The 12,535-nt window shown below is 40.2% G+C and overlaps 1 protein-coding gene across 4 annotated transcripts in view; it reads right to left on the bottom strand.

Moving 5' to 3' along the window:
- The window catches only part of LOC115463361, a 209,087-nt gene that overhangs the window by 110,697 nt on the left and 85,855 nt on the right, over window positions 1–12,535 (bottom strand). For all 4 annotated transcript variants that reach the window (XM_030193785.1, XM_030193784.1, XM_030193786.1 and 1 more), the window contains one exon: window positions 3,809–4,063. In XM_030193785.1, coding sequence (XP_030049645.1) covers window positions 3,809–4,040 — 232 coding nt within the window. In that variant the 5' untranslated portion in view covers window positions 4,041–4,063. The remainder of the gene's footprint in view (window positions 1–3,808; window positions 4,064–12,535) is intronic.

Below are 12,535 nucleotides of genomic sequence, written 5' to 3'. Positions count from 1 at the left end.
CTGTCAGCTAAAGTTCTCTTTCAGTATCAGCATCTACCAGATGTGAAACTAATTCAGTCCAGCTAAGTTAACTAGACATCAATAGAAACTTATGCTAATCAATTAATTTATGTTCCTCAACATATCCTCATCCGCAAAACTGCCCAAAATTTGATAATTCAGCTTGGTCACTCTGCACTGGTAAATTTTCAAAGGGACCCATAAAGTGGGTGAACTGTGTTAGGCAGCTAGATCCCCTTGAAACATTTACCCCATAGCTGTTAACGGGGTCTTTTTGATGCCTTAGTTAAGTAGCATATATTAGAATAAAAGTCCAGGCTAGAGAAGACTGAACCTCCTACTCATTTCACATCTTTACATTTCTCCTCATTATTTCTGATCATCAGACTGAGTTTCAAATCAGTTTGACAAAGATTTTTTTAAGTTCAGGTTCACTCAAAGTAGTAATTTTATGATGCTTCTTCCAAAGGTAAAACCTGTTTTAAATATGGAAAAGGGTTTTTATGAAATTGAGTGAATGCATAAATGTGTACAAATTATACAACTGAAAAGTATGAGCTTCTTTTTAGGTGATCACTACGTTGGCATTTCTGGGAGCATAATTTGGGTGGAATGGAAGCAGTGTAACGATGTATGTGCATGTTTTATTAAATACGTGGGTACATCCAGAGAATATACATGCGTATTTGCACTTATTTTGGAACAAGTATTCATTTGTATGTCGGCATTTTGTGCATTGATAGGGCTGGATCTGGGTGCCTATTTTATAAAGACAAAGAGCAGGCTATGTTGCTTTATAAAACAGTCAATGTTCATTAACTAATGACATCCACTGTCAAAACACATGTACCGTAGACCTTAGCAGTGCCCTTCACCAGCCATAAACTTTAAATTGGTAAGTCTTTTGCCATTTTGAAGCCAGAACATTACAGAGGATTTGGAATGCCAGAATCAATAGAGAGGGAATGCCTTGATACAGCTTACCAGTGAAACATAATCTGTGTTGGATAGACTACCCTCAATTATCAATGGAATTGGCATCTTTAAGATGAGTATTTTTTTAAATCTTTGTATAGGAGATAGAGAGCTAATGGGAGATATAAGATAGTGCGTTGAAAGTATTAAAACATTTTGAAATTTGAAAATTTATATAAAAAGAAAAATTATTACATTATTTAAGCCAACGGATCGATGAGGAGGTGGGTGCCTAAGACTTACCAGCTTAAAGTTTATGGTTGGTGAGGAGCACCGCTGAGTCTAGGGTATATGTGATTGATGGTGGAAGTCATTGGTGAATGAACATTGACTGCTATATGATTTCCTACAATTTTGAGCCACTAAATGACAGCCTTTATACTGTACAACAGGTACCTTTTTAGAATTCTCCCATAGACATCCTGATATATAATCAGGCCCTAAGGTGGCAAATTTCAAAACCTTTCAGAGAGGCAAGCAGGTATAGCCCCATAAAAAGACTTAGAAAATTCCTCCTTCTATCCCCAGCATGGTTAAAAGTACAGCCACTGTGAATAGCATGCATACTTTTACCCAGGGGGGATGGGGGCGAATAGAGCCCGACTGAAACCATGATTTTTGGTTTCTCCTGAACTGAATCTGCAACCAAAATTGGCCACTTGGTTTTGGTAGAAACCAGTCAAAAGCAAAACTGTTCCTCTCAAGCATCTTCCCCCCCCCCCCCCCCCCCCAGTGGCAGACCCCTTCCCAAGTCGATCCCCCCAACAGCAGCCCCCTTCTGGGCCTACCTTTTCGTTGGTGGGTAATAGGTACAGGAGCATCCCCACTCATTCCTGTGCATGGCCAACTCAAGGTGAAAATGGCTTTGGAACTTCTCATGGCAGTATTGCGAGACTGCTGCCTGAGATCCTGGTAGCAATTTTCAGATTGGAACCAGCATGGGCAACAGTGATCCTCACTCATCCTTCTCATGTTGGTTACAATCTCAAGATAGCTGCCGAGACCTCCTGCGGCAGTTTTGTGAGACTGCCACGGGAAGTCCCAGAACCATTTTCACTTGGAGCCAGCCATGCACAGGAGTGAGTGGGGATTCTCCTGTGCCCAGTACCCACCAATGAAAAGCTAGGCCCAGGAGGGGGCTGCCGTTAGGAAGCTGGGTTCAGGAGTGAGTGGGTCCTGATCCGAGGGAGAGCTGCTGCCAGTGGGCCCGACTTCTACTGAAGGGGCAGAGAGTGATTGCGAGATGGGAAGAGTTTTGGTTCCAGCCCAAAATGCACTGGCATTTTCGACCGAAATCTGAACCCAAATTTTGAGACAGTTTATTAGTGCTGAATCTGAAACTGAACCCAAAATTTGGTCAGCCTCTAGGAGAGAAGAGAATTGGGATTAGGATGGGAAAGAAAAATACATACAAGGATTTCATTTTTGACATGCTCAGATGAGTACTTTGGGCTGAATTCAGTAAATGTTGCTGAAAAAAAGGCACCAGGAAAAAATCAGCACTTAGAGCTATGAACACTCTGGGATAAACACCCTTTATAGAATAGCACTTAGCGGAGATTCCCCTGCCCAACTCTGGGTCTGAAGATTTACGCCAGCTGAAACCTAGTGTGCAAGTTGGGTGCAGACTCCTGGCATTCTTTAATAGTGCTCGCATCTGTTGAGAACGCCCCTGATCCGCCTATGCCCTCCTGTGGTTGCACTCTCTTTTGGATTACATGCTATGGGATTTGGGCACCTAGGAATACAGAATAGCATGCAGCCGGATACACATGCAATCCCTAACCAGTGCCAATTAACATTGATTGATAATTAGGTTGCGTGCACATCTTGGGATTGCACCCAAATTTAGGTGTGGATATTTGGGTGCCCATTCTAGAATCTTGGAGTTTGTACCTTGCATTAGCTCAGCTGACTAAATTTTCAAAGGAATAGTGCCCTATAGGAATACAGGAATGAAAACATCAACTAGTGTAATGATTGAATCTCAAAATCATTGTTAAGGCTTCCAAAAGTAAAGGAACTGCAAACAGAACCTAACGAGTGGTGTGGTTTATAATTGTGCACAAAATCATTTGTGCATTTGTCTCCTTTGTCCTCATTGAGGTCTTCAGAGCAAGCAATCTTGTAAAAAGGCACTTTCTATCCACATGGAATGAAACCTTGAAACTTGCTGGCAAGTATCTCCAGTTATATCAGTCTTTAGTCCTCTGCAATAGCAGCTCAGCCAGGAACCTCAGTCCTTGAGGTTCCCTGCCAGAGCAGTGTTCCTCCCTCTGCACAGCAACAAACAACCCTGTGGCCTCCCACACAGTGCCCTTTTCTTTATGCCAAAGTCACTTATCTGAACTCCTCCACTTCCATACGTTCCTCCCCACCGTGTGTAACAGCAGGAAGATCTGTCTCACTCACTTCCCATTCCATGGTTTCATTCCATGTGGATAGAAAGTATCTATTTACAAGACTCCTGATGTAGGCCTATCTGGCCGAAACACAACGTTGTGTCGAGTCAATTTTTATGTGTAATTGTTTTATTATCATTTGTTTGGAAAATTAATAAACGCTGGTTATTTTAATTTCAGTTTGGTTCCAATCTTTGGATAGCCTGGTTTTTATATTCCCACCTTTTTTGTTTTTGTTAGAATTATTCAACTTAACAGTAACCTACATTGATAACTTCCTGCCTAAATGTCTCTGAATTTCATCCATTTAGATTTTATATCAAGGGTGCAAATCATCTGTTTTGTCTATCAACACAAAATGGATGAGGTTCTCAGTAAATCTGTTCCTCTGTATGAAGACTAAAATAATTCTGCTTTGTCCATATGAGTACCTCTTTTGTTTGTCATGCAGGACTTCGTGATTACAGAGTATCTTTTTTCTGCTTTTTTAATTTTATTCTGTCTCTTGTTGGTTGTTTTCTGGCTTCTGGTAGTCACACAGGTTTGAAAGGAGAGTGCTTGGGCACACTGAACATCCTTAGTTGGAAGTCTTTGCTTCTTTGAGCGTAGAAAATATGTCTTTAAGAAGCAAATCTCAAACGTTGAAGAAGTTTGATCCTGCATGGCAGACGTGCGCCTTGTAATCACTAGAATGCAGGAGAGAGAAATTAAACGCATTACCTTATCTTGCATTACAAATGTTCTTCAAAATCTAGCCACCCCATAACCATCTTAAATCCACTATTGGAGTAATTCTCTACAGGTCACCTAAAATTGCCTGGACAATGCATGCTAACTGCGAATTGTATATTATGCGTGTAATTGCTGTTATAGAATAGAACACACGTCTGCAGTTATGCATCCAGTTTTTTTTTTTTCTCCATATCATTTTATTGATAACACTGAACAGATCATATCAAATAATGCAAACAATACATATAAAAATGTCATCAAGTTTATATATTTTCTCCCTCCTCCCCCCCCCCTCTCCATTCCCACCCTCAACTATTCCGCTACAAGTTCTATTAACAATTCAATATCCTGCTTCTCACAACGGGTGTCAGGGTATCCCAAAACGGGAGCCAGGTTTTACAGAACTGGTCTCCCTTCTTTGAAGCTAAATCTCCCACTTTTTTTTTTTCCAACATACAGCATTGCATCATAGCACCGCACCATTGTGGTGTTTCGGGTGGGTCTGGTTGTAACCATAGCTGTAATATGGTACGTTTGCCCATCAAGATTGCTCTTTTCAAGAACTCTTTAAGTCTCTCTGGTGACTTGCCATAAATTTTATAGACATCAAATAATTGTCCCGGTGTTGGCTGCCAATGTATGTTCCACATTTGCGATACTTGATGTCCAAGTTTTATCCAGAAGGGCTTTATCCTTGGGCAGTATCAGAACATATGTCCCAAAGATGCCCCCACTGTTCCACATTTTGGGCAGTCATCTGTTGCTCTCAAAGTCGCCTTGTAGGCCCTGTGTGGTGATATATACAATCTCATGAGAAATTTGTAATGCATTTCCTGCCAGGTTACATTCTCCGTCACACTGTACACACCCTTTAAGCTCAGTTTTATCTGTTCTGGATCCGGTTTCCATCGGAGCTCCTGATGCCATTGTTGTGACACCTGCGCATAGTCAAGTGTTTCCTGTAAATCTCTTAAATGATGATGAAAGTATTTGAGTGGCACTTTTAATTGTGCTTCTAGGCCCAGCATCTCACTCATTGATTCCCATATTTGTTGGGTAAGAGCCATGGCCGGCAACGTTCGTATATAATGTTTAAGTTGCAAATATTGAAAATAGTTTTTTTGTTCAAGTCCAAATTCTGTACATAGGGCCTGAAATGTTTTAATAACCCCTGTCTCCGACACTACTTGGAATAGATATTTAATACCACACATCTCCCATTTCCTAAACCACGCAGATTTTCCTCCCTCCGGGAATGCTGAGTTACCTTTAATGGGTAGTAATGGGGACACCATATTATTCCATTTGTTTTTTTTACTCAACCATTTCCATGTTTTCCGCAGGGGGTTCAATAGAGATCTATATGGGCCTAGGTTTGGGAGTTCCTCCGGAGGGGCATGTAGCCAATAAGCAAATCCCATTGGGGCCATCAGCAGAGTTTCCACTTTCGTACAGGAGAAAAACTCTCTGGAACGAAACCAATCTGATAAATGTCTCAGGTTACAAGCAATTGAAATAAGTTTTAAATCAAGCAGCCCCAGCCCTCCTTTTAGGCAAGGTCTCATAAGTTTATGTAATCCAATACGTGCGCATTTTCCTTGCCACAGAAATGTCGTGAGGGTTTTTTTTAGCCACCTCTCCTCTTTATATCCCAGTACAGCAGGAATCATCTGGAAGGTATATGTCCGTTTGGGAAAAATAAACATGTTGTACATGGTGATTCTTCCCCTCAAAGACAAAGGTAAGCCCTGCCATCCCTGTAGAGCCTCCCTTGTATGCCTCATTAAGGGGTCCATATTTTCCTTATACAACTTTGTTAGATCCCTCGGTACCTTGATCCCTAGGTATTTAAGTGAGCCCCGGGCCCATTGAAAGGGAAAGGGACCCTCCCACTCCTCTTGCACTGTTTCTTGTACTGAAAGGGCCAGTGATTTTTGCAAGTTTAGTTGCAATCCTGAATAGAACCCAAATTCGTCTATGACTTCTAGTAGGCGTTGGACTGAAGTTTTTGGTTGGGTAAGTGTGAGAAGCATATCATCAGCAAAAGCCAGGGTTTTAATTAGGGTCCCATGAAGCGTAACTCCCTGTATGTCTGGGTCTAAAAGCATGGTACGCAATAGCGGTTCCAAATATATGAGGAACAGCAAAGGGGATAGTGGACATCCTTGCCTAGTGCCACGCTCTACTCCAAATGGCTTAGATCTGGTACCGTTTATTAGTAGTTGTGCTGTGGTGTTTTTGTACAGTGTTTTTGTAGCTTTTAAAAACCAGCCATCCAAGCCCGTATATTCAAGTACTTGGAACATATAGTCCCAGTTAACTTTGTCAAATGCTTTGGCTGCATCTAGGCTAACCAATATGAGAGGGTCCCCTGTAGCTTGCCCATATGCCACTGCCAATAGGGCTTTCCGTACCTGTTGAACTGCTTGACGGCCCTTAACAAACCCCACCTGGTGTTCTCCAATTAATACTGGCAAGTAGTGCATCAGTCTATCTGCTAAGATTCGGGATAGAATCTTTACATCAACGTTAATGAGGGAGATGGGCCTATAGGATTCTACTTGATCTTTAGGTTTGCCTGGTTTAGGTATTAGGGTGATCAACGCCTCATTCTCTCTGGGTGAAAAGGTTCCCCTGGCAACCACTGCTTCTAAATAGTCAGTTAACGCTCCACAGTTGTGGTGTTAGCATTTTGTAATACTCATTGGAGAAGCCGTCCAATCCTGGTGCGGACCCTATTTGTAGATTTTTTATTACTTTGAATACTTCTTGTGTTTGTAGGGGTTTAGATAGTATTTGACTGGCTTCCTCTGGCAATCGTGGCATTTTTGCATCCTCTAAGTAATCTTTAGTCAGAGGGCCTTGGACCCTATTTTGGGAAGTATACATCTGTGTAAAGTGCTCATGAAATGCGTTTACTATATCCTGTAACTGGTTAAACTTGTCCCCCTTGGCGTTTTCAATCAAAGGGATAAATCGCTGTGTAGTAGCTGCTTTTGCCACCCTTGTCAATAATTTCCCAGACTTGTTCCCAAATCTTTGAAAATTCAGACGTCGCGCTATTAACTGTTTCTTTGTTTGCTCATGTATCAGGGAGTTCAATGCTACTAGGGCTGCAGACATTGAGTCTCTGTTAATTGTTGTTGGGTTACCCAAGTATTTCCTCTTGGCCTTTATATATGTTGTTTCTAGTTGTAATATCCCGGCTGCCAGGCGTTTTTTCCTAGCACACTGAAATGCTATTATTTCTCCCCTCATAACCGCCTTAGAGGCTTCCCAATATATTGTAGGAGAATCACATGATATCGAGTTTGTGTCTTCATATAGTTGCCATTTTTCTTGCATGTGTTCTTGTTGGAATAATGTATTGTATTTTACATGCATTGCCTGTCAGCTATTATTTCTCTGTGATTACTCTGTGACCTCTGATGTAAATTGCTTAGAGAGGTCACACCCATGCAACTTCCTGTGGGGGTTAGGCACAGCACATGGAGCTCATGTTCTCTCCTAAGCTGAGAGGATCTATGGTGGTGTGAGCATCCATTACCATCTAAGCACATGGAAAGAGCTGATAATCCAAATGTATAGTATTATGTATATATAAGCCTGTCTGATTATAATCTAACTACAAACTGTGAGTAAACAGATGTTTTGTTACTTCAACTTTAAAGTGACTCAGCAGTGAATTATTCTGGGGTGTATGAGAGAGATGAAGAAAAGAAATTAACATTTCTAAAGCTGAAGCTGTGTGTATAAAAATCTGCTAATTATTTACTACAAATAATCCAACAAAAGGGTTATGGGCCCAGGGCCAGGAATTGAAAAAGAAGAGAAATATTACCAGGCAGTAAAAAAAAAAAAAGCCACATTTTTCTCTTAAGTTTTAAAAGAAAGATTCAGTCTGTCTCTCTCTCCCCCCACACACCAAACAACAGGCAAGGCTAAGAAAATGGCTGAGGGAGGAAATTCACCATTTTTCTACTCTCTCAAGGTGCCTAAATTAACTGAATTTAATTATCAGCAGTGGGAACTAAGATTCATATGTCTCCTTCAAGCCAAGAAACTAAATATATGCTTAGACCAAAACAGAACAGCTGAAAATATGGCTGAATGGGACAATGCAAACTATTATGTGAAGTGCATGTTTTTGGAAGCTCTCTCAGAGAAACAAGCCATATTAGTGGAGGGAAAAGATACACCAAAGGACATTTTATATAAACTGAGAACTATGTATGCAACTACATATGCAAAGCAGCAACCAATTTGGTTGGCAGAGTTGAATGAAACCAAATTAAGGGATAAAAGTAAATGTAATGATCACATTATGCATCTTATGTCTTCATTTCAAAAGTTAGAACTTTCTGGAATTCCCATGTGTGATGCATTGAAAAGAGCATTTCTTTTTACCTCACTATCAAAGAAGTTTGATGTTTTTAGGTCTGTAAATGAAGCCATTGAAGGGCAATCTTTTGAACAGGCAGCATCAAAACTAAGGCAGGAATGCATAATAAATGATTCTGAGGAGATGTGTTCTCAAAGCAAGTCAGAGAGAAATGAAACAAATTTCTTGGCAAAGAACAGAGGAAGGCGGAGCTATGGGAAAACTCCACCCAAGGGCAAGCTGATTTGCTATTCATGTGGAAAGGAGGGACATGTATCTAAATGGTGTAAGGAAACACAAAACACCCCCTCTAGCTCACCTAAGCCAATGGAACTAAAGAATTTTCCAAGCAGAAAATGTATGAAAGACAATGATAAACACAAGGGCTTTCTAATGGCAGAAAAATCTTTGACTATGGTAAATAATAATTCAAATGAAAGTACTTGGATTTTGGATTCGGGGAGCACATGCCATTTAACCAATTCTAAGGATTTCTTTCAGGAAATGTGTCCAGAAGAAGGTATTCTTAAAACTGCAAACGCAGGGACTGCTAAGATCCAAGCAAAAGGCATTGGATTCTTAAAATGCAAAGTGTCTAATGAAGTTAAAGAAATTCCTGTAAGTGATGTCTTGTATATTCCCCAAGCAGTTTGCAATATGCTTAGTGTATCTACATTAGATAAGAAGGGATTTGTGATTCATTTTGAAAACAGTAAGTGCACAATCTCTAAAAATGATGAAGTGTATGCTGAAGCTTTTATGCATAATGATGTTTATAAACTGAGCATTTCAGGTGAAGCCTCACATCTGGCGCAAGTAAGGAAGAATGATGGTAAATGTAGTCTGGAAATCTGGCATCGCCGCCTGGGACATCGTGATTTTAAGGTGATCCAGGATCTTTACAGTAAGCAACTTGCCACAGGCATTCAGATAAGTGCAGATACTGGTAAAATGGAGAAATGCATAGACTGTGTTACTCAAAAAGGTGTGAGACCCTCATTTCCTGCATACACAGGAAATAGGAGTAATAAAGTACTGGACTTAATACACAGTGACTTATGTGGACCGTTTAATATCCCATCATTGGGAAATAACAGATTTGTGCTAATATTCTTGGATGATTTCTCTAGATACTGTGTGGCCTATTTGCTGAAAGAAAAAAATCAAGTCACAGACATGCTGAAGAAATACGTAGCCATGGTGAGCAATAAATTTGAAAGAAAACCAAAGGTTCTTCAGACCGACAATGGTGGTGAGTTCACTTCACAAAGCATGCGCACATTTCTAGAACAAGAAGGCATTCAGCATATCACAACAGTAGCTTATACACCAGAACAAAATTCTGTTGCAGAGAGAAAATTTAGGTCACTTGTGGAAATGACCAGATGTATGCTGTCAGATAGCAATCTCCCTAAAAGACTATGGGGGGAAGCCATTCTCACAGCAGTGTACCTACAAAACAGAATGCCAACTAAAGGCGCTGAGCGCACACCACATGAGACATGGCATGGTAGGAAGCCAAACCTGTCACACATAAGAACATTTGGAAGTACAGCATATGCTCATGTACCAAAGCAAAGAAGGCATAAGCTGGATTCCACAACAGAAAGGGGCATTTTAGTTGGCTATGCTCCAGGACACAAAGGATATAGAATTTTGAATCTGAAAACTGGCATTGTTGGCATAAGACATGTTACATATTTTGATGAAAACAAAAGGGTTGATAAAGGCTGGATTATCCCAGATGAGCCTTATCATCCAGAATATGAAACTAGAACCATAATAGACATGCCAGTGTATATAAATGCCATACCAAGGCAGATGTCTGAAAGCAACTCATCTGTATCTAACGAGGAACAGGCAGAGGAAGCAGACACAGAAAGGATCATCGCAGGAGACAGTACAGTTGGAGAAGGGGAATCAATTGGAGAAGGACTCTCAGATTTAGAGGATGCGGAAAGGTCAGACCAACCTGTTGTCAGACGCTCATCCAGGGAAAACAAAGGTGTTCCACCCCCAAGACTGTCTTACCTAACAAAGTCAGCAGAAGCTCAAGAGCCCTTAACATGGGATGAGATTGAGAAAATGCCAGCAGAAGAAGCTGCTGAATGGCGTAAAGCTGCACAAGAAGAAATTGATGCATTGGATAAAAATAATACTTGGATTCTTACAAAATTACCTCCTGGCAAGAAAGCTATAGGATGCAAATGGGTATTCAAGTTAAAAAGGAATGCACAAGGAAAAGTGGAAAGGTATAAAGCCAGATTAGTCGCAAAGGGATATCTTCAAAAATATGGAGAAGATTTTGATGAAGTGTTTGCACCTGTAGTGAAACACACGACAATTAGAACACTTCTGAGCATTGCAGTCTCAAAAGGCATGCAAGTCAACCACATTGATGTAAAAACAGCATTTCTTCATGGAGATATAACTGAAGACTTGTACATGGAACAGCCAACAGGTTTCATAAATACAAAACAAAGACAGCTAGTGTGTAAATTAAACAAAGGTCTTTATGGATTAAAGCAAAGTGCAAAATGTTGGAATGACAAATTGCATGAAATATTGACAAATTTAGGATTTAAGCAAGGTGAAGCAGATAAATGTTTGTACACTAGGTGCAGAAATGGACAATATGCATACATTTTAGCTTTTGTTGATGATCTGCTCATTGCAAGCGAAAGTGAGCAAGAGTACAAGGACATTGTAAAATATTTAAACCTGAATGTTGAGATAAAAGAACTTGGTAATGTGTCATACTATCTTGGTATAGAAATTGAGAAACAAAATGATGGTTCTTATCTTCTAAGCCAGAAGCAGAAAATAAATGAGCTTATTGAAAGTTTAGGTATGCAAGATGCCCAAGTTGTAAGCACTCCCATGATCACTGATTTTCTGAAGGATGAAACAGTAAGAGAACCTTTACCAGATAACATCCAATATAGATCAGCCATAGGTAAGCTTTTATATCTAACTACCACATACAGGGCTGATATAGCAAATGCAGTAGGAATTTTGAGCAGAAGGGTCAGCTCACCTACCAAATCAGATTGGACTGCAGTTAAAAGGATGGTAAGGTATTTAAAAGGTACCATTGATTGTAAATTAAAGATTTCAGCCAATAGTAATCCAAAACTAATATGTTACTGTGATTCAGATTGGGCAGGGGATCATTCTGATTATAAATCCACAAGTGGATATGTGTTTATGTATGGAAATGTACAAATTTCATGGGCCAGTCATAAACAAAGTATTGTGAGTCTGTCTTCTACAGAAGCTGAATATGTGGCTGTATCAGAAGCATGCAGAGAACTGATGTGGATTGAAAAACTTTTGCTGGATTTTGGAATAGCTGAACAGAGACCAATCCAGATAATGGAAGATAATCAGAGCTGCATCCGACTGTCACAGAATGACAAGGTTCAGTCACGCACCAAGCACATCGCAACGAAATACCACAACGTGCGAGAGCTGGCGAAAGAAGGGGTCATCAGTCTACACTATTGTCACACCAGTGAGATGACAGCTGACATCATGACCAAACCGTTACCCAGAGAACGTTTTGTGAATCTGCGTATAAAGCTTGGACTTTGTATGAATAAATAATTGCATGACAGTTATGCATGAGAAGGGGTTTGTTGGAATAATGTATTGTATTTTACATGCATTGCCTGTCAGCTATTATTTCTCTGTGATTACTCTGTGACCTCTGATGTAAATTGCTTAGAGAGGTCACACCCATGCAACTTCCTGTGGGGGTTAGGCACAGCACATGGAGCTCATGTTCTCTCCTAAGCTGAGAGGATCTATGGTGGTGTGAGCATCCATTACCATCTAAGCACATGGAAAGAGCTGATAATCCAAATGTATAGTATTATGTATATATAAGCCTGTCTGATTATAATCTAACTACAAACTGTGAGTAAACAGATGTTTTGTTACTTCAACTTTAAAGTGACTCAGCAGTGAATTATTCTGGGGTGTATGAGAGAGATGAAGAAAAGAAATTAACATTTCTAAAGCTGAAGCTGTGTGTATAAAAATC

This window comes from Microcaecilia unicolor, chromosome 2, assembly GCF_901765095.1.
Source record: "Microcaecilia unicolor chromosome 2, aMicUni1.1, whole genome shotgun sequence".
NCBI classification, from domain to species: domain Eukaryota; kingdom Metazoa; phylum Chordata; class Amphibia; order Gymnophiona; family Siphonopidae; genus Microcaecilia; species Microcaecilia unicolor.
Note: the sequence above shows the minus strand (reverse complement) of the source record. Positions and strands in the feature narration are given on the sequence as shown.